This window comes from Chroicocephalus ridibundus, chromosome 2 (assembly GCF_963924245.1).
Source record: "Chroicocephalus ridibundus chromosome 2, bChrRid1.1, whole genome shotgun sequence".
Classification (NCBI taxonomy): domain Eukaryota; kingdom Metazoa; phylum Chordata; class Aves; order Charadriiformes; family Laridae; genus Chroicocephalus; species Chroicocephalus ridibundus.
Genome location: NC_086285.1, coordinates 130,059,221 through 130,086,945, shown reverse-complemented (window position 1 = coordinate 130,086,945; position 27,725 = coordinate 130,059,221). Strand labels below are relative to the sequence as shown.

At 41.1% G+C, this 27,725-nt stretch overlaps 1 protein-coding gene across 2 annotated transcripts in view; it reads right to left on the bottom strand.

The window, feature by feature from the left end:
• Window positions 1-12,706: 12,706 nt before the first annotated feature.
• NKAIN3 (sodium/potassium transporting ATPase interacting 3) overlaps window positions 12,707-27,725 on the bottom strand; it is a 376,682-nt gene continuing 361,663 nt past the window's right edge. Inside the window, exons 6-7 of one of the 2 annotated variants that reach the window (XM_063326950.1) lie at window positions 20,046-20,129; window positions 12,707-16,339 (exon numbers count right to left, since the gene is read on the bottom strand). In XM_063326950.1, coding sequence (XP_063183020.1) covers window positions 16,326-16,339; window positions 20,046-20,129 — 98 coding nt within the window. In that variant the 3' untranslated portion in view covers window positions 12,707-16,325. The remainder of the gene's footprint in view (window positions 16,340-20,045; window positions 20,130-27,725) is intronic. The other variant, XM_063326951.1, reaches the window with a different exon arrangement.

Below are 27,725 nucleotides of genomic sequence, written 5' to 3'. Positions count from 1 at the left end.
CCCAGTGATGTCTCCTTCTGTGGCTTGGCTTCTGAGGCCATCAGGCCACGGCGCTGTCGGGGGGAAGAACGCAAGTCACATGGCAGATGAGGTTCAGCAAGTCAGGGTTTCACGAATCACACCTAATCTGTCACGTCTCATCACATTTAAGGAATGTAGGAGAAAAGCAGAGCAAGCCCGAGGCTCGTAGAGTACGAGCTTCGTAGGGGCTTGGGGGCAGGCTTGCAGACATGACATCATCCCCATCCTCTGCTCCGTGGATATCCTTCCCAGCAGGAGGGATGTGCACAGATGAGCACGGATGTGCTTCCTTACTACTGCCCTACGGCTGCGTGGCCCAAGAAGGGTGGCGGTGACCGTGATAAACCACCCGTGCACTCACTGGAGTTGAATCCATGCAGCGGCATTGCTAAGAAAGCTGGTGTATGTTTTGAATTCCCAGACATTAGCCTATTTGGTGTGCTGGGTGACACAAGGCAGATCTCTCCTGGGATCAGTTGTCCTCAGGTTGAGGAGGGGGAACATGTTTATGCCATGCCATTAGGGCTAGGGTTTACTGTGAGAAGAAAAAAAATCCTGTAAAAACCCCACAACCGTCTTTAGACGGGACCTTGATTGTCCTGCTCAGTGCTTAGTTACAAGGCAGATGACCCTGTATGGTAAATGAAGGGGTAAATGGACATTTTTCTTACGGACTTTGCTGCAGCCTCTAAATCACTACCACACATCATTTTTATTCCTTTTGCACAGCTTATCTAATGCTAAGCTTGCCGTGAATTCATTGCGCGTTTTTAAACTCCTGACTATAATATTGAAGAATATAATCCAGACAGATGGATGATTAATTATATGAGAAGTAATTAAAAAGAAACATGATATCTCATACTTTCGTGAGTAGCAGTGGTTTTGGTAGTTGTCTTGTTCTCTGTGTCCTGTAGAATGTATTGATAAATTATAATCTAGATACTGAGACTTCAAACCAGACAAGAAAAATTAAAGAGTTTCATTTATGCAATTTGAAATTAGACTGGAGCACTAAAAAATAGAGGCAATTAAAATTTGGAATGTCTCATCTGCCTGATTAAACATCCAACAAGATGCATGACTGACACTCCTCTCCAATCTTCATTTATTTTTTAATATTAAAAAACTCCTCAGATGTATATAAGCCATCTGCTGTTCTCAGATTCACTGAGCCTTGCTGTATTATGCATCTGCAAAGCATTTTCATTTGATGCCATTAACTATGGAAATTTGCTCATGAAAATTTCCAGTAGAAAAAGCTGATGCTTTCTAGACATTTCTGATTATGGCCCAATCTTCTTTCCTCTTTTGTCCACAACCACTCTATTTTGATCATTACAGCTAAGCTGCAGACTGCTTTGATGTGAGAAAAAAAAAATCAGCTGAGTGACAGCTGGGTCCTTCTCAACATCCTTGGGCCACTAAATATCTTTATTTCCCTAGCACACTGCAGAAATCTCCACCTGGAGATGGGGCCGCTGCTCAGCCAGTGGACTACAGAGCAGGCTGGAGGTGTGCGGTGAACACCATGGTCTAACAGTGCCAGGGTAAGCAGGAGAGCATGACAGCGTGAAGGGAGTTTCAGGTGGAGAAGGAAGCTGTGTTGGTTGACATGGACATCAGGCATCCCAGGGAGGGACTCTCCTGGGCGAGCATCCCAAACGGCCACCTTGACACCCTGCTTCACACCCTCTGTCACAAGCTGAACCATTCCTTAACGCTGTCATTTTCCCTCCTGGAAGGGCAAGGAGAACCCACTGCGCTTCCCGGGTAGAAGCAGCATTGGAAAGCAAAGTGTGAGGAAGCCCAGCCTGGGTCGGCTTCATCCAGACCTGCCAGGCAGCTGGTGGTGAGCCGCCTCTGCTTTCTCTGCCTCCATTTGCTTTCCTACCTACCGTGCCTTCTGTCTGCTGGAAGCTGTTATATGTTTGTACAGTAACAAGCGTGCTGGGATTTGCTGGGACAGCTGCTGTAATACAGCAAACATATGGAAATGAGAAGGAATCCATCAGTGCCATAAAAGAAACTAGCCCTTAGGTCCTGGATGCAAGCTGAAGCGAGACATGGCAGTTGCAGTCAGTTAACACTGTGAGTTACTTCAGGCGCTGGACTTCCCGGTTGACTCTTGTTTTTCTTGATTTGAGCAAGTACCCGTGGCTTTCATTCACCTGCCTGCCTGCCAGCTGCAGCTTCTGAAAGATGGATATCCTTAGAGATGATTTCTTCTCAGCTCTCAGGATCAGGACAGGGATGAAACAGCAGTTTTCAGCAGGTAACTGCCATTTGACCTTCAGTGCTGATAATCTGCTTCCACCAGCAAAATGCCAGGAGAAGGCCATGCACGAGGGAGATAAATAGTCCCTAAATGCTCTGCTGCAGGGAGCCTGTGTGTAGCACCAATTCTGTGGGTCTCTTCAAGCCCCCTGAGGGAAAAAGTGGTGGTGGGGAGGTACCACTCTGAGGAGCGAGGCACAATTTCACTGTGCCAAGCCCCATCACTCTGTAGAAATGTCTTTCTCTAAAGAAAGGTGGTAGCTCACCCTCTACCCCTCCACTCCCCAAATCAGTCAACCCAATTAGCTGCATGGAGGGGAAGTCACTGGTGCCACACAGCAAAGGTTTCGTCTCTTTCAGGAAAAAGGTGAGATTGAAATGTGCAGCTTCTCAGTTGTGAAGCGTGCGACCAATTTTCAGGTCATTCCCTATGTGACTTGGGCTCCTCTTCACCTACAGCTGCACCAGCGCTTCCCATTCACGTTGCAGGAGCAGCCAGAACTTGACGCAGCAATGTGGAGCGGAGTGAGCTGGACACATCTGAAAAGGTGGATGAGAAGTTACACAAGCTGATGGATGCAAGAGATTTTACCAAGTGTCTTGCTGGGTCCAGGTATATTTTATGCACTCGTATTTCCCTTGTGCTTTTCCCTTTTGTCATCTGTGTCTTGTACAACCCTCCCTCTTCCTCATTCCTTGCAGAGACGCAGCAGAAGAGCACAGGGAAGTCAGCAAGCTGTCTGTGTTACTGGTCACACAGCAGCCTCTCCTCTTTGACTCCAGTGTTTGACTGCACAGAGAGCAGGATGTGCACTGCACGCAGTCTCACAATCCCACTGCAAACTCAGAGAAGTCAGCACCAGAAAGTAAGCTTGGTGGTTTTTTTATTTTATTTTATTTTATTTTATTTTATTTTATTTTATTTTATTTTATTTTATTTTATTTTATTTTATTTTATTTTATTTTATTTTATTTTATTTTATTTTATTTTATTTTATGGTCACGCCTTGTCCACTGAATGTACAGAATGCAGGTAATTAAACCAAGAGGAGTGCAAATGCAGACCGCCTGGCATATGCACAAAGAAGTGCTCCAGTTTATGATGGTCTCTTCCCAGACTGAACAGAGATTTAATCCAGCGCGAGCAGCGTCTGGAGCTCCCCATGTATGCTGAAGGGATAGGCTGCCTGTCACTGGGGCCAGTTTCAAAGACAAAGAACATCCTGTCTGTGGGTTCACCCCAATAAGCACACGCTATATAGCATTAAACATGCCGTGTCCAGGGTGCACGTGGCCTAGGGGCACAGGATTTAAGATTTACTGTCCTAACAGTCCGTATGTTCATACTGAACAAATCAAGGGTTCTCAGTTTACAGCCAGATCCAAGCTAATACTCACTACAAGCCAACCCCCCAAAAGATTATGAGGTTACTAGAAATCTGGGAAATATCCCAAGTCCTCAGATGATGATCCCAAATGATGCCAAGCAGGTGTAATTTCTGGATAGGGAGAAAGGACACATCCAGGAGCAATGGCCATGCAGTAGTCTGCACAGAGGTTCCCCATAATTTAAATTCTGTTGCACTACATCAGCCTTCGTGCTATGTTTTCATAGCACACCTCTTTATTGCAGTGTGGTTTGCAGTAAAGTCTTTTTGTCTGCTTTGGAAAACCATTTAATAAACTCTTCTGGAGTTTGTTTGATTTTGCAAAAATCACAACAGCAAACCGATGCAGTAGTGAGTTTTGGTGAGGACAATAGGACCTCACGTGGTGCTGAGAGCAGCAGGTACAGGGAGTACTCTCGCTCACTTACTTTTTGATTGAGCACTGAAGTGGAAGCAAAGTCTGGGGACTGCGGCAGATTTCCTGACGGTTTTCTTAAACTGCTTTAAATGTTCAATAGCACTTTTAACTACAATGAAGAATCATACATTTCTGCTTGGGTCTCTTAATGTACTACGTGGAGGGTTTTGTTGTTTGTGTTTTGTTTTGTGGTCTGTTTTGTTTTGGTTTTTTTTTTAAAACTTCACTCTCTTTTCCCCTAGGGGAAAAGAGACATAGATAAAACCCAGTCCTGTAAATGACAACACGTTATTTTTATTTCCTGAAATCATCTATGCTTAATTAGTTTATCCAGCTGTAAATGAAAAAGAAACCCCAATGCCCTTCAACAACATGCGTTCATGTATAGCTCCTAAGAACTCAAATATTTTAATTTGTCTGTAAAGAACACCCATTAAAATTGTGTGTGAATAAAGTGGCGCAATCTTTTCATACTTAAAAAAGTACAAATACCTTCCTCTGTTTTATAAAAGTGGGCAACTTCGCCCGCAACCTGCACACACTCATAACGTGCCTTAAAAAATGCCATCAGAAACCTAAATGTAATGCAAGAATCTCACTTTCTCTGCTGGCTTCCTGCATAGCTCTTTCTCTTCTCTTGAGTTTGCTCCTCGCACAGCCCATGGAGTTAATCTCTCTGTGACTGGCATATTTTTCTAAATTACCGCTTCCCCCCAAATATGGAATATTCCCTTTCTTATGTTTTCTTCTTTGATGTGCCTTTCAAAATTCTCATCTTTTGCCCTGTTTTCGATGATTTATGTCACATGCTGTATCATTCCCTCCTTTTGTCCTTGGTTTTTCTTTAAAAGAGGTGGAGCTTTTATAGCTCTTCTGTTAAATGGCATGATTCACAGGATGGTTTTGATATTGCCTTCTCTATTCGTTTTTTTTGGAAAGGCACTCATGCTCAGAGCTTTCTTCATGCTTCACCTCACACCTCATTTTATCACCCCTATGTCTGTGTCCATAAAGTGAAGAAAATAAAGTGCTCAAGAGAAGGCAAGGGAGACCTCATGGCCTGTGAGCTTTCCACCCACTCTGAGGTTAAGTGCAGCCAAAATTCAACCTCCACCCCATATAGAGGTCTCCCCATGTCCTGTCCATCCAGGCTGAAGGAAGAGGAGCCCTGGGGATGTTGAGAGCCCCCTGCCGCTGCCCTGGGATCCGGTGTTGGGGATGGTGTGTGCTCCAGGCACTGAAGCTTTGCAAAGTGGTTAGTGGTACCACAGCCATGCTGGTCTCCGTGTGACATATGTGACATACAGCATATTCAACAAGTTGAGGAGAGCCACCACGGAGGTTACGTCAGCACAGAAAATCAAGTGGGCCAGGCCCCACTCTAACTTTTTGCTGAAGTGGCCCTGCGCAGCTCATTCATATGCTGCTAAAACCTAAAGCAGGGTGTACCCATCCACAGTGACTGCTGGGGACAGGCCCCAGACCACACTTTCTCCCAGTCTGGGCCAGCCTTGCTGGGACTTTGAGCTGGCCTTACCCAAAACCATGCCAAGGGGTTAGTGACAATGCCGCAGCAATGATGGTCAAGGATTTACGCGCGAGGCCCTGTCCTACATGAGTGTACTAGGCAATACAGAGCCTGAGCAGCTGCTGTGCCCTAATCTTTACCAACCACAGCTGTGGGCAGACCCTGGCCCACCCCCGTCACACTGGACTTGGGGGGATGGAGGGGAGGGGAGAAGGAATTTGGCGCCAGGTTTGCTTTCTGAAGGAGGTACAGCCTTGGTCCTTTGTGTTTGCAACTCTCTGATAATTCCCATCTGGAGTCAATGGTACTGGAATCTCAGGAAGTGACCTGGGAACTACTGGTATGGCTGCCATACAAATATCCTGGTTCGTAGTCGGCGGCTCCACTAAATAAAATAAATCAAATTTGAGCAAAATCCGGTTTCTGTGGGCAAGTGCTACATAGCTATTACTATTCTCATTTCACAGAGGAATGTGGTACCACGAGATTAAATATTACAGTCCAAGTTCTACGGTGGGACTCCATGTCACATCCACAATAAAATTTGGGCCATTAGGTTGAAGTGTCACTAGCAGGCAGTGTTGCTTCTTCAGAGAAATCCCCGTGTCTTCTCTTTTCTTGAAGTTTCTGTGGCAAATACAGCTAGCAGAATGCCTTGCAATTTCCTAGCACAAAGGGAAAAGGGCAGCATTTTCTTCTCTGTTTTCCAGTAAGGCTTGGACCTCAGATGTATTAAAGTAGAATAAGTGAGCACATCTACTGAGGAAGTCGAGTCTTCATTCTTCTCCAGGAGGACAAAGACATATCTACGCACCATTAATTACTAATGCGTTGGCCCAAGCAGGTTTTCATCTGTCATTTTAAATGTCATTATAGAGGATGTGAGTGTTTTCAGAAGATAGCTTTTGGAGTATATAGTCCAGGCAGATCCAGGAAGTCATCTGTATGTAATTTGGAAGCAGAAACTCTATTTATTAAGGAACCCCTACTTCCCACATACTGACTGATGTTATGCAAAATTATATGTCACACAGAGCAGACGGAGAGTCATAATAGCTACACTGGATGAACAGAATGAATCTCAAAAGGTAGGAAGCTGGTCTTGTAATGCATTATTCATGGATGGCCAAATTAACCCCAGAAACTGGAAGAATGCACAATTTATAGCTTTTTTCCCTCCCTGAAGACTCTGACTCCAATGTCGCATTTGCTGCACACATGATCTCCTTGTTTAAGCAACCTGCAGAAAGAGTTTTCGGGCCGATTAGATACTTCTGCATTGCAAGTTTAAAAACTGGCATAGTTACCAATAAACGTATTTTATTTTGCTGTAATAAACAATTGCTTCTGAACAGGAAGTAAGTGGTATTTTTTCTGATGAGGCTGCCATTTTAATTTATTTGGGTGGCAAGTCATCCTTTGGGAATATGAACCAGCACTTCAGAGAAATGAGGACAATCCCTCAATGCATCAGTAATTTTGTACTTCAGATTACTGCTCCAAGAAGTGCATTCCCTGGATAAGGGGGAGAGAACCCATCCGTAGCCTTTCTAGATATACAAAAGTATTTTATTATCTCTGAATTAGATTGCATCAAAAATAGGGCATGGCCCTTATTTTTCAAACAACTACATTAATAAGAGAATCTGAATATGCAAAGTGCAAAGGGTCCCTGACTTTCATGTTCACTTTTACAAAGTGAACCACAAGTCTCTTGCTGAGACGTAAAGCAAGCAAAGTTTCTCCATCCTCTGACATGATGGAAAGACTTTAGAAGAGGACTTTTTAAACTATGTGTAGTCATTTCTCATGTGTCCTGGGTGGGTTATCAGCTTTGTGAGTTAACCAGGTCATAGAAAAAAAAAACCAAAGGCCTAACTTTTTGATGCCTCATTTTCAGTTCTCAAGATGGCATATCTGCGCCTAATTAGTAAATGATTTTTGCTTTAAATATGTTTTTGCTTTACCTAGATTTCCTCAGATACTCAGGAGCTGATCATACTCTGAACTGTCTGAAGCTGACTATGCTTCCATGAAAGATCAGAAAAGTAAAAACACAGGATTTGAAGTACATTTGTTTCACATTCTTCCAGCCTGACTCTGGGTTGGACTGAGATGCCCAAAATAAGTGCTTGATTACTACAAACTTCATACTGGAGCAAGAGAGAGACACAGTTCCTTTCCTCCTGCTCCTTTGATAATGTCAGGTGATTGGACTCCTAAATTTAGATATTTCGTATAGAAAAGCCTAAACTTAAGTGAGATTAATCTATTTCTACTCAAACATGAGCCATCTGAGTTCAACCCATTGGTTTTAACAAATATTTTCCCCAAAGTGACTTTAGCGTAGCTGAGACTTGAGGCATCACCAACTGGCTGTACTGCAGCTACCAACTGCAGGTCTCATTGATTCATCAAAATTCCATTTCTACTACATTGTATAATTTATTATGTAAATGTAATCCAGTCTTTGCTAGTGTATATTATGAACTCCTGACGGAAGTTAAAATCCTAATCTCCTGACGTTCTGGATTTTTTTTTACCTTAAGACTTTTTGGTCATGGTAAAATCCAAGTCCGATAAATAGGTGTATATTATACACATCCATGACTGGAATTCCATGTTAGTTATCCAACTGTAAGTAAATAATATTTCCTGTTACTGAAGTGAAAGAGGCAAAGAGATGATACTTCCTGGAGTGGATAACATTGTGTGCTTCCAGATAATGGCAACCTACCAAAACCAGCTAAACATGGGAATACAGCTCCACCGGAGGAGTTATTCATGGGACGGTACCAAGTCAGATTTGGATTCCATGGTGTATTATCAATATTTGCAGTAAAACAACAAAGTCGACTGTTAAAAGGAGATGCCTTTTTGCAGTGTTTTCTCCTTATGTATTATATATAATTCACAGATTTATCTTAGCACTCTGCAATGATTGATCTCAGTGGGACGTGTGACATTTCAGCAATATGTACCAATACATGAGATGTGCTTCTCTTTTCTCTCTGCTATATTTTTGAAATAGCACTCGTCAGAGCCTGGTGGTATTTCTACCAGTAACCATGAGGTGGCAGAACATGCACAGCAGAACAGCAGTCAAACCTTCCTTTTAATATTCCTTTGTACACCGTATTTCTTGGGAGATTACATTGTAATGGTGAAAGACAGGCTGTAAAACCAGTTGCGCTTTTAGAAATCCTACGCTACTACAAAAGCACTGACAAAGATACATATTTGTGTATGTGTCTGTTGTGGTGCTTTTCATTCTAGCAAATGATCATTTTGAGCATACTACTACATGATGATGCTAAAAATAAAATCACAATTGTTTCCCCCTTTTTTTTTTAAGTTTGCTTTCTACTGTCTAGTTTTGCTTTTAGTGTTCTGCCTTTTGTAAGTCTGATTTATTCCTTTTCCAAAAGTCTCCTTTCCTTCACAGGGCTAGCCTTTCCAGGCTTGATTTTCCTTTCAGGTTATTGTAATATGACATAGATTTGGTGAGTTAAGAATAGCCACAAGTCCAGTGTCTTACTAAGTGGGAAGATTAATGGGAGTGTCTTTTAAATCAGATATATATTACACATCTGTTAACTACATGCCTGAGTTTAATACTTTCCCAAACACACAGCTTAACTTAACGAGGTGCGGAGTCTTAATTTGGATAAGAACATCTTTATCAGTGCATGAATTTAATATTTCATCATCAAAAGTGCATCAGAAACTCATTTCTTGAGCACAGCTTTTTGCATTTTCTTTCTTGAAGAAAAAAGGTCAAAGATTCTGTAATCCTAAATAAAATCCAGCACAAAGACTTCTTGTAGATTTGGAAAACTCCCTGGCAAGCCATAAATCAGCAAATGGACTACATGCCACGAGTCTTGCTTCCCTAGTAAACACAATTTCTATTACAGCTGTATCATTTTGATGACTGGAGCACCTTAGGATAAAGAGACGCAAAAGGGAAGTCAAATGCAAAAGGGAAGACATTTTAAGCTGTTGGTGGAGCATATTTTATACAGGAAAAATCGCTATCCTCCCCTTCCCAGCCCACAGAGAGAGGAACGTAAGGATGGAAGAGATGGGGCCAGGACACAGGTGTTGCGTGAGCCTTTGTCAGGGGCTGTGGGAGGGGGATTCTTGGCCAGGGGAGGCAAGCTGGGAGCCGCAGGTGATGGCCAGACTGGTAGGACCCTGCCTGTATGGATGGAGCCCTGTGCCTCATGAGAAGAGTGGCCACCATCCAGAGATCACCAGCAAAGGTGGCAGTGACGAGGCAGGTCCGAGGTGGAGCCGAGAAGCGGCGTTGGCAAGTTGGGGTGAGGGAGGTCCCTGGCAAGGCACAGGCATGGCCCCAGCACAGCTCAGGTGAGCACCACAGCCCAAGGCCTGTGTTTGAATGCAGTTTACTGCAGCTCCTGAGCAAAGCAGGGAAAGTCCCCGATGAGGTCTCCCAGGGCTGTTTCCCAGTGGGCTGCTGCAGGTCGCAGAGCCCAGGGTAGCCAGACCCCCTTTCTCCTCTTGGAGCTCTGGGCTCCTCTGGGTTTCCTCCAGAGCTTGCCAGCCAGTGCTGGCACCAGGACGGGTGCTGGGGGTGGTCCCATGGCCAGGCAATGGTCTCCACAGATGTTTCTCTGGTCTCCAAACACTCCAAGGGACTCTCCCTACAGCAGTCTAGATACAGCCTCCCCTAAACTTTAAGGAAAACAGGTTTATTTGAATTATAAGGCCTTTAGAAACCAAAACATGACTGTGAATATGTATGTGTAAGAGTGGCATAGAAGGTTACTGGTTATCACACACCTGAGGATCTGGCGGCAACCTATAAGCCAGGCAGCTTTACTTGCTAAGAAAAACAACACATTGCAGTGTGGATTATTAATATCAGACCAAGGTTGTTTAAACAAGTTGTTGGCTTGCATTTGCCCCAGTGCTTGCGACTCTCTACCTGCTTGCCACTCTGGTTCTGGCTACGCAGATAAAGCAGGATAATGCACCCTAGTGACGTTTTATTGAACACTATGGGCCAACGTGGAGAGCTGACTTGTTTGCTCATGTGTAACACAGTTCTCATTCCAAATATGTCACATGCTAGGAAATGCTGTAACCCTTCCTTGATTCTCTACTAATTGGGCACGTGTGCGATGTTGTGGAAAAAGAGAAATTAGATTACTCTTGGAATTGCATTCAGCCAACTTACAATTCAGCTTCAGCGCGTCTGCTTGGCACTGACTTACAGGAGTGTTTTGAAAGCATGGTTGCATATGGCTGGTGTGAAATAAGTAGGAAACTGGGACTGAAATCTTAAAGAAGTTATATTGGGTCCTAGGGGGATAAGCAAAACAAGGAGAATCTTTTTTGCCTTCTCGGTGTTATTTATGCATGGCTGCTGTTTAGTGAGGCTGTCTTCAGAGTGCGTTGCTGGTTTTGAGAGGCAGTAGACCACATAAGGGCAGCTATTCCACAAAGCTGTCACGTCCAGGACTGTGTTGTGTCACTGACCAGCAAGTACGCATGTGGAGGCAGGAATTAAATCCAGGTGTTTAATTTGTTTTAAATCAGAGAGAAACATTCAAACTACAATTTGTGTGAAGGAAATGGGAAGTATGGGAAGAAACCATCATTTATCAGCAGTTGCCTCTCAACACGGGGAAAACAGTGCATCTTATAGGTAGTTGGCAAAGAGAAAGCAGGATGGCCTTAGCTGCTAAATAATTATTTAGGGTCCTGAGCAGCCTAGTGCCCCGTTCCAGTGAAGCAGAGTGCTGCTGGTACTCCTGGGTGATCAGGGCTGCTCTGGCATGCTGTGCGCACACCACCAGCAGCTCCAAGGGGCAAACCCTGCAACAGTGATCTTGATATGAAATATCTTCTTTATGTGCCCATTTTCACAGATCTGAATTCCCTGATTGTCCATAACGCATAGTTTACTCATGAACCCTCCACAAATTACTGAATCTTTCAGGCTGATCCCCAGTTGTGGTTGCAGGGATAGTCAGCTCCCTGGGCAGAGAGGAGAGAGACACCACCTCTTTAAGGCTGCCTCCATGACAGCTTCCTCCACTTCATGCAGCCCGAAGCCATCAAACCTCTGACATGACCTCAGGGTCCAACCCAGCCACCCTGCTGTAAAAGTGCTATTCTGGCAGGCAACGACATGACTCCATCACTAGGTCAGGAACTAAAAAAATGGTTTCTATCAAAACACTCAGCATAGTGGGTAAGAACTGAATTAATTTGCAAGAAATATCCTGCTGACATGGGAACTATACATGGAAGGAACGTTTTACCAACTTGAAGTGAAACTTCTTCAGTGCACAAAAGAGCTCCCGGGTTGTAATTCGTTATAATTAAAGTAGATGAGGCTGATACTGGAAGGAGGCAAGCTAATTAGTTTGGGATGTCAATTTTTGTTTGCCACTGTCAAAGTCTGTTAAAGGAACTTGATAGATTGCTTGATTGGCTTTTTCGACCAGATAATCCCCACGTGAAAGACAGGCAGCCGGGTGCAGAGAGGAACACTGCAGTTGCCATTGAAAAAAGGCTGCACCAGCCACTGCGGTACTCAGAGGGGACAACGGTGTTGCAACCCCTGAGCTGTGGACAGCTGGATGGAGAGGTGAAACTCAAGATCCAAACATGCAGCAGAGCCCTGCACGGCACTTTTGTGAACTAAGAAAGCCTGCACTCAAAGTTGTTGGAAAGAGACAAACCACCAGCTGTTTGGGCTAAAATCTGCCATTTTGGGGGCAGGACTACAGGCTTTTGAGCGGTCCAGTTATGCGTTCTCAGATTTTAGACAAGAAAAGTTAGTCTTGTCACATGTTAACCAGCTGACATAGTTTCAAACTATAGTATTCTTATTAAGATACAGTAAACACCATCTTCTTAATATGCTCTACTACCCTATTGAAAGAAAGCAGGTGTTAATTAAAACCAGGCATAATTCCCGTGGTTTTAACTGATATAGCTCTATTAAAAATTATTTATAGAGTTAGTGTCATATCCTAGCACTAAAACAACCCCTTCAGCAAATCCAGGCTATGAACTCTTTCATTTCAGAGAGTTCTTTCAGATCATACTTGAACTTAAAAAAATTCATTTATTTCAGATTTTTGTGTCAAAAATCTCTATGGATAGGAAAGAGATGGGGGCATCAGCCCAACCAATAATGCCTCCAGCAACACCAGAAATTGTAATATATAATCACTCTATGTCACTGTACCAGGCAAAAATCTGTTAATTCCTCAATATAGTTCCTGTTTTCAGGTCCAGAAGGCATCAGCTGCTCTTTCATAAAATGGGTGGTTCCTGGCTCAGTCCTTAGTGAATGTGTAGTGCCATATTTCTGCATCATATTTCTTGTATCTCCAGTTAAAGTACCATTGCAAATCTGATTCTCTGTAAAACTTGAATTAAGCAGCAACTTGGGGAAAAGGAAAAAAGTCTAAAAGTTTGAAGGACAGACCTTCAGCTGTTCTAAGTTGCTACAGCATGACATATTAATGCCACCAGAACTGATAATCTGCTCTGAGGTTTTAGGATTGTCAGCAAATTCCGTTTTGCAGTACAAACCTAGTCATTTCCTGAAATTGAATGTTACAGTTAAGATTAAGAAAACTATCCAAGTATATTTAGAAAGCCAACACTTAATTCCTATGTAGCTGGCTGATCTGGGACTCACCTAACACCTTACTGAAAGTATGTTTTACAAAAATAAAGGAACTATTGCTCAAGGCTTCCTACAAAAATGTTAGCCAATATGTTCTACTATATTGGAGAACACAGCAATTAACATTCAAATCCATTTATTATTCTCACGGCTTTTTCCCCAACATGTACAGATTGATTGGTACTATTTTTTGTGTCTCAATTTAGAAAAGAACGACAGTTTCCTTCAGCATTGCAGTGTGCATGTTGGCTTGTTCTAATGAAGACAAATTCCTCTCAATCAGGATCGTTCTGTTCATTAAGTGAGACAGATGGCAGGTGCGCTGTATTGGTAACGATTCCGAGATTTTAAGCGTATTTGGAATATACTGGTTTGTGTTCCCCAGCTAAAATGCGATCGATATTTCAGATGGAAGAGAAGTCAGGTTCTGCCTTTGCAGAATTTTTGTGGCATGTACACAGTTCTTTATTAGCAAGCTGAAAACCTGAAGGACCCACGGAAGGGCAGGGTTTAGATGCATTCAGACAAATTTGTGAAACGTGGTCCAGCAGACGTGTCTGTCTTGGTGGAAAATGAAATAATACGCTTCCAAAGCTGTGCCAGAACAGAATGTGGATCTGTGCAAGTGGCAGGGAGGTAGCACTCCTTCCCTTTCCTCCCGCCTGGTTCTGGGGGTAGCGCTGGGTTCAGTCGGAGGCCTTTAATCTGCCAGCCCGTAACAATTAATGCAGGGAAAATAATGCTGAAATGTAAAGCCCAAATGGGAACCGCATTCGTCATAGGAATCATCATGGTAGATGCCCACATCCTGAACTCTCTCTGTCATTGAGAAAGTTGAGGCAAAGCAGCTTCTGGAAACTGTCAGACACTGAACGGTGCTCAGATATGCCGAGTTCTGGAGCTATCACAAACACAGAAGGCTGCAGGCCTACGTAGACATCGTCACTGTTTAAGGGATCATGTAAAGAAATGAAATGATCTGTCATACTAAGCAGAAGTAAAATATTACAGAAGCAGATAAAAATGTTTTCGCCTCATTAAAATATTACAGCTATAAAGCAATTCACACTGTATCTTCTTCATGATGCCTCAAAAATTATGTTATTCGTATTAGTTTTGTGACAAACTACCTGTTTTTTACTGCTGCGTTCTTCAAGATAGGACAAACCTGGCACTTTGCAGTATTCTAGAATATAGGGGGAAAGAGTGTATGAGGGAACACACAAATACACAAGGACAGACGGCATTATCTTCATACAAAGCACCCCTCTTTTTGGCACTGTCTGCCTTCACACACAAAGACATACCATTTGAGGTATAACCAGTCCTAGGAATACTATGAAAGGTTTTTTTTTTCAGTTGTTGTTTCTCTTGGCTTTGTCTTAACACTTACTTCACACTCGGTTTCAGGGAAGGTTAACCTGTGTTCAGGTTGTGTTTTCTCCAAAGAAGGCGAGGTCTTTGATTTAACTAGCTGTGAAACAGTTGGATGCACCACAAAAGCCTTGACACCTAAAAACGATAGACTCTATCTCCTTTATATTTATTAGCATCCCCACTGGGTTTATATGGATAAATAACACAACATTTAGTAGGCAAAGAATCAAGACAAGCCTTCTTCTAGCTCTCATCTGCTCAGACTTTAAAATACATGATTCAAGAGTAGACTGCAAATTTAGGATCTAAATGTTGTTGGACCAGAAATTACCAGCTGAAGACTGTTTAGGATATTTATGAAGGAACTTAGTGGACCTCTTTTCAGTTTCTGGTGGAGAGACAGAGATAAGCGTATCAGAAGTACCATCCTTCCTGACAGTGCCGCCAAAGAAACCACAAAATGAGAAAGCGTAAACCCAGAAACAGACCCAAAACCCTGATGAGTTTTCCACTGAATGCTGAGGCACATAGGCTCTGCGGAGAGACGTAACTCTCTGGGGCATGTAACTGTGCACAGCACTTTATAAAGTAATTAAGAAGAAAGAAACAGTGTTCTGTTAAAAAGACTGCCAGTTCCCCAGAGAAAATAGCTTTGTGTATCACTTTATGCTAGTGGTGACAGAATAGAAAACAAAATGCCACAGAGTTACATCCATGTTCTTTGTCTAGAAGTATTTACAAATAACTTTACAAATTTTTACACGCATTTTCAGGTTTGCTTGTGTACTTTTAAATTAAGAGCAAAATTAGTCCCCAGAGGCTTCTAAGGCTTCAGTTGGTGCCTTGTACTGTACATTCATGCTTGGCTTCTTCCTGGGAGAAGGGAGGAAAAGAGTTTGAAAATGTGCAAATCACAGGCATCTGAAGAGCCCTGGATGTAAGGGTTCCTAGAGACTGACATCCATAGAGCGGTCGTCCTGCTTCCCTTCAAATCAGAAACAGATACTGGTGGTGGGTGAAAGGGATTAGGAAAGGAGAAGAAGCCATATATGAATTGCAATAATCAGATGAGTACATTACTGCTGGAACATCTGGGTAAGAAGAGTCATAGATCAATTCCTACTGCATACGGCAGTTCAAACAATGCAAGGAGCGGACATTGTGAATTCTAAATACAGCATTGAAATGATCTCTTGTACATTGTTAGGGTTTGACTCCTGCTGCATATTTTGGAGTCAAAATTACTGTTTACTGACACAATCTTGACCAGGCATAGTATGACTTTATCGGTCAAAAAATACTGACTTTTTTGAGAAAGACGCACCCTTCTCCTAGTTTTCACAGGTTATTTTGTTTTCATGCCTTAACACTAAATGTTGTAAAAATATTGAAATTAAAAAAGAAAAAAATTTACAATTTACAAGTGTCCATATAAGTAAATTATTCAAAAATTCAAGATCATCTACAAGGATCTATGAAATAACAACGCTGATAATGACACTGAGCCTGTGGGAAGAGCAATCCACATGCCGTGAGAAACGGATGGTGGGTTTCTTCCACAGCGATGAGTCACAAGGTTGGTCTTTTCTTCTAAAATCTGTTTCTTCAGCTACAGCGGCAGAAATCTTGAGTCCATGTTCATTACTTACTTCGACCTAAAAAGCAGAATATATGAATTACTTACAAATTTAAACCTATTCTGTTTATCTTCTAATTTGTGAGATGTAAATTCACACCTGCTGCCAGGTTAGTAACTCCTGAACAAATGGATAAAACACCTCCGGTCACTAATTTCCTCAGCTGCAAGACCCACACATAAGGTCAAGTATGAATGGCTGGGTACAAAGGAGTAGCTTTGTATCATGCAACCACAAAGGCAAAAATCATTTGTGGAAAAGCCCTGCAAGTGGAGAAACGTGTCTAAAGCTCACATAATCATAGATTCTTTTTAGCATAATATATTTTAACAGTGTAAGATGTATTTTCACAGGTGACAAAATTCAGACATGATCTGACTACAACATGTTGCATTTGAGCTGGACTCACACTATTTATAGTCCTCACCACAACCACATGCCTGCTGAATCTATATATATATATAACACGACTCACTGTAAACTGTGTTCACTTGTGTAATCTTGGGAAATCTATGATGGTCTTTCGTAGCAATTTTACAGTGGGTGGAGTCTCAGGAGAAGATACAAACAGGACAGGGCCACACAGACCCGTCACAAAGAGGTGACCTCTCTACTGGCAGAGTTTCTGAGACGCAGAATCAGTCCCACGCGCAGAAGTTTGCAATGTCCCTAGAAATGCTAGGAACATCCCTAATTGGAATTGGGGACTCAGTGTCTGTCCAGACAGGGTTGCCTAAAGATATATTAGTAGCACTGGATCAGATGTACTCATCTGAACCGGAATAAGACACATGTAAACTTTAACTTCTGCAAACCATTAATAATAATAATAATAATGATAAAAACCCTAATGCAAGCCAAAACACAACTTTTTTTTTTCTTCTAATCCCCATGCTTTTCTCTTTTCTGTGTAGCAGTTTGTGAAGCAATTCTAATTACTGCCAAGTGACCTGGCTATTGATATTGTGCTTGAAACAGAAGAAAACACAACAGTTTTCTTCATAGTCCATGTGCTCTAGTGCCAATGAGAACTTTTTTTTTTTTTTTTTTTTGCCCACTCCCTCCGTTGTCTCCTGCCTTACACACATCTTAATTGAAATTGTGTTCAGGGCAAAGATCCTTGTCCGGTAGCCTAATGGAGTTATAGGCAGAATGAAGAGCAAACATACAAGCTATGATCATTCATATTTGCATTAAAAAATGTTCCCTGTGAGAACAAGTTCAAATTTAACCTCTTCTCAGGGGTGAAAAGGAAAACTAATCTTAGACTTGCTAATCATGAATAATTATGGCAGCAGTAAGCAGACATTATACTGAATATGAGGATTCAACAAAACTAGACTGTCTTCTACATAGTTTTGATGAGGCCAGAGAACCTTGTTTTTTCAATGGGCTCTGTTTAGTTTATTCATGAATGAAATAAGGGGAATAGAAGCGGTGAGAAAAAGGGAATCACCTATAAAAAGCACCACACTTGTAAATTGTAAATTTTTTCTTTTTTAATTTCAATATTTTTTCCCATGAGTAAAGTGGTAAGGACGGCAAAAGATCTGTAACCTTTATTAAGGCTTGGGAAGTATTTAACAAGTGTTATTCATGTTCAATTCTAAGAGAACAGAAATGGAGTTTTTCACAGCCTGGGTACCAGAAGTCACATTTCTTAGGAATACTATGGATTCTCAGAATATATATAGCTGATACAGATAGCAATTAACTTATCAAAAGCAGTCAGGAAGGCTGGTGTGCTGCAGAGAGATAGATCATCTACAAATATCTGGCACAATCCATTGACCATTCAAATTGTTTCCAGCAATTTGGCTTTTAATCCAGACTTTTGATCAGTGATAGTATTTTTCCTCCCTGCTTAGGTAAAAAACCTCTCTGTATGTTTCAGTGCGTAAAACCAAAACTTCAATAAAGAAGAAAAACCAGTATAATTTATCTTCCAGTTTTATATTTCTAGCAGGAATAGAGAGGCCAGAGAGGGTTCTCCCAGCTATACAAAAGTACCCGTACATGGGAAATGGGAAGATGCCATTTATTTTCCAGTATTGCAAGCTCACCAGCAATGCCAAAATCCTTTGAGCTACTTGACCCAACATCTGCCACCGAAGTACAAATTCTCAGGTTCAGTGCCTTTTCTACCAAAAACAAATGAACAGATTTTGCAGGAACGTATATGTAAGGTTTTTGTGAAAGCGTCTTTTTTTTCCTCTCCTTTAGCTATAGTAATTTTGCTAAGAAAGTAGTAAACATTTATTCACCTAATACTTTAAAATTAACCCCAATGCGGGTTTAGAGATTAAAATCTTTTATGGAGAGGTGTAAATGTTGTAGTTGTGGCTTGCTTTCTCCTGGATACCAATTTCACTTTTTCAGTCTCTAACATCTTATTCAGAATGGTCAACCCCCCATTTTGCTGTCATCTTTCCCACAGAAAATGCATCAAAATTGGCATTTAATGAAATATTATTGAAAACGCAGATTCCAGTGTAGAGGGTGTACTTAATGTCATGTCAAACTGTTCATTGTTTCATTTTGTTGTCTTAACACGATATTTCTTCCTGTTCTAACATACACCATCATACTGAGGGGGCTTTTCTCCTTTTTAGGCCTTCATAATCCTACAATATTCACTCACTAAAACTGACTGAAATTTTGCCCATGTTTATTTCTACAAACCGAAAGCTGAAGCATTAATAAAATATATTTAAAAACATGCAAAAATTAATAAAGTCACAAGCAAAGTTCAGGTGTGAAGTGCCCCCGCAAAACATTTGGTTAGCAAGTGTCCACTTTAAATTAAAACTCCCAGCACATGCACACATGTGTACACCAGGAAAAACATTCAAACCCATTTTAATTCTGTTAACTGGTAAGTAAAATACAGCAAGTCATTAAATCACTTTCAGTCAATTAGCTGCACATGGATTTCATGTTACGTTTGAGATGCATGAAAGGCCCGAATCTAAATTTAAAGACAGAATGCATCAGGGCAACAACTTTCAAGCATCTAAGAAGAATTTCCAAATGAGTATCTTCTGGTTTACCACTAATATTTTGAAATATCATCTATTTAAAGTTATCTGAGCTTCTGCCAAAATATATGTACTAGTAATGTCTCCCCGCATCTTAATTTATTCCAAATAAAATGAATAGATATGCATCCAAAATTATTCATTAGTTAACAGAGTAGGAAGAGTCTATGAAAACATGTGATTTTCATGGTGGGAGCAAATAAGTGATGACAGAGGGATAATGAACTTCCAGTGAAACTCTGCAGAAAGATAGATTTTAAGCTGACTAGCAGTTTTTCAGCAAACATTTTTCTTTCAGTAGCTAGACAAATGTAAAAGCTTCCGCTTTTCCATAAATGGGTTAATCTCATTATGGTTTATGCAGCAGCAGCAGCCATAAACCACCTCTTTTCTTGCTAAAAAGTCAGCAGGGAAGCAATTCCATCCTTCACTGAGAGGCTCTCCTTGCGTTAAGCCGAGGCACGACATGGCAGACATGGTGATATCTACTAATCCTTGCTCTAGCGGATACGTCATCAATGACAAAGTGTCCTTACTTGCATGTTTTATGGGGATTAATTTTTAATTAAGTTCTAATTAAAATATAATTAAATTATTAGTAACCTGATGCCAAAATTATTTCAGGAGAAGGTTAGCTTTCAGTCCCGTTAGAAGGATTAATGTGGTCCATAGGACCAGAACCTTACCTACAGGCTTTACAGGCTTTAACTCAACATGTTCCTGGGGGGGCTGTCGGTAGGAGTATGTGTCAAGTCCACCTATGAAATCAACTGAAAATACAACAGTTCCAGAAATGAACAAATGGAAATGAAAATATGTCAACTGAAAAAGAAATATGGACAAATTATGTCTAAAAAAAAAAATGAATAGTAAGCGCGTGCACAGATTCGCGTGCTAGAAATAAACAAGTAGGTAAAAATGCTGTGGAAGCTGCTTACGGAAGGCTCTGTCTTCCTTGGGGTCCATTTACAGAATCACAGGAATCACACAGAATCACTGAATGGTTCAGGTTGGAAGGGACCTTAAAGATCACCTAGTTCCAACCCCGCCGCCCTGGGCAGGGACACCTCCCACTAGACCAGGCTGCTCAAAGCCTCATCCGGCCTGGCCTTGAACACCTCCAGGGATGGGACATCCACAGCTTCCCTGGGCAACCTGTTCCAGTGTCTCACCACCCTCACAATAAAGAATTTCTTCCTGATATCCAATCTAAATCTACCCTCTTTCAGTTTGAGGCCGTTACCCCGTGTCCCATCATTACACTCCCTGATCCAGAGTCCCTCCCCATCCTTCCTGTAGGCCCTCTTTAGGTACTGGAAGGCTGCTATAAGGTCTCCTTGGAACCTTCTCTTCTCCAGGCTGAACAACCCCAACTCTCTCAGCCTGTCCTCACAGCAGAGGTGCTCCAGCCCTCTCATCATCTTTGTGGCCCTCCTCTGGACCCGTTCCAACAGGTCCATGTCCTTCATGTGTTGAGGGCTCCAGAGCTGGACACAGTACTCCAGGTGGGGTCTCACCATAGGGGAGTAGATGGACAGAATCACCTCCCTCGACATGCTGTCCACGCTGCTTTTGATGCAGCCCAGGATGCGGTTGGCTTTCTGGGCTGCAAGTGCACATTGCTGGCTCATGTCGAGCTTCTCATCTACCAGCACCCCCAAGTCCTTCTCCTCAGGGCTGCTCTCAAGCCATTTTCTGCCCAAACTGGAGCCCTCTGCCTGGCAAGACAGGCTATCCGTTGGCTGAGCAGACATGCACACTCCTGCCAGTGCGCGTGCAAAAGGAGCATTCACAGAGCAGCAGAGTACGGAAACAGAAGCCACTGTGGGGTGATGTAGGTGCTTTTCTTTAGGGCTATCTTAGTATATATTTCATAATTCACTTTCAGCTCCTTTTTTTTAGAAAAGTAGGCAGCGGAAACAGTTTTGCTTGTGAACCTAATTTCACCTAAACTTTTACAAATCAATGGACTGGCAGGAATGAAACACAACAAGGAAAACCAAAGGTGTGTCAGCTGAATTGAGAATCAACAGGTGAGAACTTAATTTTAAAAAAGAGCAGGTTCTTCTCTGGATGAACTTGTGGGGACAGGAAGCTTTTTCAGAGCCCTTCCACTTCCTCTCAAGATTTCTATGTCAGAAATACTGTGGGGATATCTGCCCTTGAGAAGTTTTTAGTTCTTTCTATGATCATAATGATTTTAAACTCAGACATTTTAGTCTGAGTCCTGTATCTTCTTATTTTTGGTAAGATTTTAAGCAGCCTCAAGAAACCACATGTCCAAGCTACCCTAGAAATCCAAAAGCAGATTGATGGAGAAGGTTATATCTCTGTTGATTCAGACGGGCTTTTTGCCGGCTTGTGCAGAGAGGACAAATTCTGAGCACATTAGTATTCTTTGCTCACATGGAAAGCAACTGCCTTTATTTGTTTATATATATATGCATATATCAAAAGCCCTAAGCAGAATTTAGATCCTCACTGTGTTAATCACTGTATGAGCGTGTAATAAGAAACAGCCCCCTCCTAAGCAATGGATGCCCTAGGTGAACAAAGAAAGAAAGAGTGCGTATCCAGGACGAGGGGATGGGGAAATGGGGCTGAGAGACTGAAGGACTGATGAAATACCCTCTGAAATCTGTGGAAATGCTCCTGTTGATTCTAGTTGCCTCTCCTCTTGAGTCCAGGAAAGGGGTAGCTTAGCTGAAATCTGAGCGTGATGTACTTCAATCACACAGCATCGCCTTAGCCGCAAGACATTTTCCTTAAAATTGTCTGAGCAGGACATAATGCTGAAGAGCTAGCCCAGCCCAAGCGCCAGCCCTAGCCTATCTGCACCTCCTCTTTATTGTATTTCTTTCGTGTTGCAGCTCTCCTTCAGAATGCTGTCACTAAATAAAATAGCTTACATCAAAACTGACGTAAGCAGTAACGGGACCGAACCCTTACAAAGAGACATATTTGCAGATATATTTTTGTAAAAACTGTTTTTTTCAAATATCTAATATAAGACATAGTTACTGATTCTTTTTTTCTTTTTGGAAAAAATTGTGTCCATAGTGATATAATTTGGTTTTGTGGTTATATATTTTAGTTTTCCCTGCTCTCTGAAGGTGTTTGTTCTTTTTTACTGTGGACGTGTGACAGAAAGAGTTAGAAAGTATGTTTTTGAGACAATGCAACACTTCAGAACCACACGTCATTCCTCTTAGCAACAAAAAGCATCATCTGCAACTTTAAGCAGTGAGAGAATTTAAAGTAACTAGATCTTCTACCAACAAATCTTTTGGAGGAAGAAATGAAGTCAATATGTATTAATGATTGACAACATAGACATGTCTTTGTCTGACAAAGAAAATATTTTTAATAGCACCATTCAACAAGTTTTGAGATGAGCTGTTTAGCTGAGGCTTTCTCTTTTGCAATCCAAGACATGTTATACAGTATTAAAGTTGAAGTTTGACTTAAAACTCACGCGAAGCTAATTCTCAAGGCAAGAAGCTGCTCTATCACACACAATGGAATGTGCCATTTTTCATTATGCACTCTATTTTATGGCTGATAGCTCTTTAATATGAAGATTCATCATCAGCTATTTGAATTATAAGTTACTTTTCTAATTTTAAAAATTCAGCCTGATTTTACCTGATATTTTCACCAGTTATGTCTAGTACACTCCCAGGACTAAGACCACAAATGACCATTAAATATAGACAATTGAATTTTTATTTTCATTCTGTACAAAGATATTATTATGTATATTTCACTTGAAACAGACATCTTAGACGTCCAATTTTGATAAAATACTTTAAAACTTTACGTTGACTAAACTTTTAGGATGCATACATCCGTCTTGGCCAAAAGTAAACAGCAGAAACATCTGTATAGGTTTCCCAAGGGGAAAAGAGTTTAAGGATGATATCAAATAATTGATTTTGTTTATTTCTGGCCTGATTCATGGATTATGGATAATTTCTACCATAGATTCATAGGACTACAGTAATTAACTTCAGAAAGTTGCATATGCCTGGAACAACAAAAAAAAATATTTCTATACAGTTCTATAATTCTATGGATTAAATTAAAAAAAAAAAACCAAAACAAAACAACAAAACCCACACAAAACCCCACAAAACACAACTTGTTAGCAGTAGGGATATTCAGTCACTAAACAAGGAGCACCCCACAGAGTCCAGTCATTAACTACAGTCATGCAGAGAGAAACTTAAAATCCTAGGGAGAGGATTTTTTAGCACCCCACAGATAATAGCGGGCTACAGCAAAAGCCGGTTATTTTATCTGCAGCTGGCTGCAAATCATGATCCATATTCCCAGGGAATTGCTCTCTCCTTGTGTCACCTCAGTTTTGTGGTCATGCTGGATGCTTAATGGCCAGTGTGAAATGTTCCTTCAGAGTTCACTACCTGCTGGGCTTGGAAGTGCAAATCTGTGCTGGCCGTCCACCACGGGCAGTCCATTAAAACGATGTTCATTCACTCCCGGGCCATATCAGAGGAACAGTTGTCATAATCTGCCTGAGTGAGAAAAGTGCAACACACTGCTGGCTGAAGAAAGTGTATCCACTGTCATCAGTAATTTTGAGGGTTATTCTTTTCTAGGCAGATGACGTTTAGGTTTGCCTTACTACTATTAATCCAGCGCATTCGCCCATATGTCAGTTAAAATTTCCTTTCCTTTGAAGTTAGGGCAGAAGAATCAGGGCTCTGAAAAAATTCTTTCTCCTTTCTCACCCTCTCATCTGGAATTCAGCCTCTCTGGCAACATCCCACTGACCTGCTGGCAGGCCCTGTGCAAACAGCTGCCAGAGCTTGTCAGACCATTGGTATATTACTAATTTCTCCTTTCAAAGTTGGCAAATTGTAAGCACGTCTGGAGGTGCAGGGTATGAAGAGAGCAGTGATATGCAGATAGTATGATTCTTAGTAAATCCTGCAGCCTCTTGGCCTGGAATACCTTAGATCTTATTGATGCTTGCCTCCCCTTTTTATAGATGAGAGGAAGCCCCAAAACTGATGGCTGGAACGGCTGGCACCTCCAGCTGTCCCCTTTCCAAGAGAGGGGCAGGCTAGCAGCTGCTCAAACATGTGTTTTTATGTACAGAAGATTTTATTAACCTATGGGCTTCCAAACACTATTTTGCACTGAATTATTTTCCTTGTGCTTAGATTGTTTTGAATGGCAATATATTAATGCAATTACATTCATTAAGAAAAGGTATGGAACCGGGGAGGGTGTAACCAGGTCACGTAAGTGACAAGTAGTAAGAAAAGGAGACAAAGTCAACAAGAAAGAGGGAGCAAAACTGGGGATTGACGATAAATCAGTGCTAGATGCATAAAGTCCAAACTTTGGACTTTCCAATGTTTGCGCTTGTAGCTTATATAAAATTTCTAGATAAGCATGTTTGGGTTTTTTTTGTAGTCTCTCTGCTTTTCCAGTTGCCTTCCATTCTCAAGAGACACACTGTTCTTACACCCTTCACTGAACCCGCCAGGCTGACCCACCTCTCTGTCTGGAGCCAATACTACCCATTTTTCCCTCTTCATACTAAGTCTGAGCACCTAAGCCTCAAGTCACGTAGCAGAAGAATCACATGTTCCTTTTCAGGATCCCAGGAATAGATTCTCATTTTTGTAGAGGACTAAAGGAGGGAAAAATGTGTGCAAGGTAATTAAGAAAGGGAGAAGAAGAGACGCCAGTAATCATATGTGGCACTGTGATTGCTGCTCTGTCTCTATAAAGTACTAGCAGAAGGTAATCAGGTTAAAACAGGATAAAGTGGTAGAAAATTACTAAGCGATGACCTTTTATTACTCTAAGATAGAAGAGGAATATTTCAGGGTTCCACAGTAGTTATTAAGATTTTGCACCAGATTTTCTTCTTAGTCTTCACCTAGCGAGATAAATTGTCATTTTAAAAACTCCCCTACATCGTAACATGTAAATACCAGACCTCTGCAGGACTGCACTGAAAGAAGCATCCTCTCACAAGTTGCCTTAGAAAGGGCACTGGTATGGAAATTGTAACTATGATCTTTTTTACTGAACTCACTCCTCATTTTATTAGTGTTGTGACATGCAAGATATCAATATAGGATATTCAGAGATTTTTTTTTTATTCTCCAAGGATATGACTTCCCAGTAAAATGAAGGAAGTATGAGGAAGAGAGAAGATATCAGGAAGTGAAGATGGCTCAAACCTTCTTAACCCAGACCCCTCCAGTCATTCCAAATCTGAAAGTACCTCTCCAAAATGTTCTGTGTGCCAAGGCTTCGAAAGCTATTTACAGCCATCCCATCCCATTACTGAAGTTAAATGACAGGCTGCCTGATTATGTTCTTTTTTTCCCCTTACAGTAAGCTTTTCCCAATCACTTTCAAGTCATTAAGGACTCCTGGCCACTACATGGTAAAAGTCCCTAGAAGAGTACGGTCATTACACATAAGGTCTATAGGAAAAATAGCTGTAACAAGTTTATTATCACTAATTTTGTATCAGAAAAGAATACACTTTAAGCTGAAAATATATAGGAATTCTTTCCTTTAGGCTTCAACAAACATCCATTTTTCATGGTATTGTGCTATCTGCAAACTCCTATGCAAAGTATAAGTTGATGAGCAATAGTTTTCCATTTTGGTTTAAAATGTTATGTTGTACTCTCTCTAAATACTTGTCAGAGCCTTATCTTTTTGACAAAGCAAATCATGCTGGGCATCAACTATCCCACACATCTCAGTGTAGTTGGCAATGATTTACGTTATTCATCAGCCATGCTGTCTGAACAAAATACTTCTGATGATACGTTTTCTTCCTATATGGGTCAATATTTTTCTGTTCCTCATTTTAATGAAAATGCTAACATTTTAATCATAATACTAACACTTTTTTCTTAATATTTTTATTGATGGCTAAAATGCTTGCGTAATGACTAAAAACTAAATGACTAATTATTTATTTATGGAAAGAAGCATATGGAAGTTGTATTTAAAAACCCTTCAAAAAAAGAAAGCTTTTTTCTGAGGCTTGTGTTTAAAGGTGCTATTGCTAGTTCTAGAATAAGATTTCAAACATAGTGCAGGGTAGCCTTCTTCCTGCCTATGACCAACGTAAATTGCAAACAATTCCAATTACAGTTTCTTACATAATTTTTACACAGTAAGAAAATTAGAAATGTCAAAAATCTTAGCTCACTTGTTTTCACTAATTACTGTTTTTCCCCTCTCTGGCACCCTTTCTGATCTAATCTGTTTTGGTGCAGGATGCTCTGGGATTCCCTCTTTTTCTTACCATTAAAGGTACTATACTGTCTGTGTACAAATTAAGCTAGCAAAGGAAAAAAATCCATGCATAAAAGATACTAAGCACCCAGAAATGACGTCTATCAATTACATTCACAGAATACCAAGAGAGAAGCAATGCCATTGAGTTGTCACAACACATACTCAGTCAATCCACTAAAATGGCAGCTCAAGTAGTAGTCAAGAGTCCAGACTGTTGTACAGAAGGCTGTCACAGCTTCAGTCACACCTCCAAACACATGGTCTTCAAGATAAATGTGTCCAAGTTGGCTTCAGAAGAGACAGAACTCTGAATCTGCTTTTTGAAGTTATGCTTTGATCTTTTTCGGCATTCTGATTCAGGGATGTATGTTATGTATTAGCGTGCCTTTATATTACTGCTGAGTTTGATGCCATAAACTTTTAAAAATGTTCAGTGCAAATGCTAGGATTGACTGGAATTGATCTATGCCTCTTACAGTTCCTTGCTAAGTCACATGTTAGTGTTTTTATTCCTTCAAGTTGGTTTTTTTTTTCCCCTATCAGTTGAGTCCCACAGAACGCTGCTTCTGGCCTGTCGTTGTTCCTATCCATACCATTTTATTTTTGCTTCAGTTGTTTGTCAGCATGATCCATTTATTTATTTTTGAGACAATGTTTAAGTATCTATTTCTGCCTGGTTATTACCTATCCAAGAATATCACAACTGCTGTTTCTAAGCTTAACTACAAGTCACAGGTGCTGTAGTATGTGAAATAAATGTCTCCTTACATAATGCAGACCCTGTTCAAGTCTGTTGAATAATTAAAGATAAACTTCCCAGAGCAAAGTATTTACAAGATCAAATACATGACATAAAGCCATGCCTTTCAGAACACTTGTGGCATTTGGAGGAAAGGATTTCTATGCATACAACAAAGTTCACTTCCTCTATTCAAACCAGAAGAATATTTACGTTATTTTTAAAAGTAAGTTATAGGACTGGAGGGACCCTTTTTACCATTGAATGATTCTGGATTTTTGTTCACACCTTCCTAGGGACGGAAGGCTGTTACTAAACTTTGATG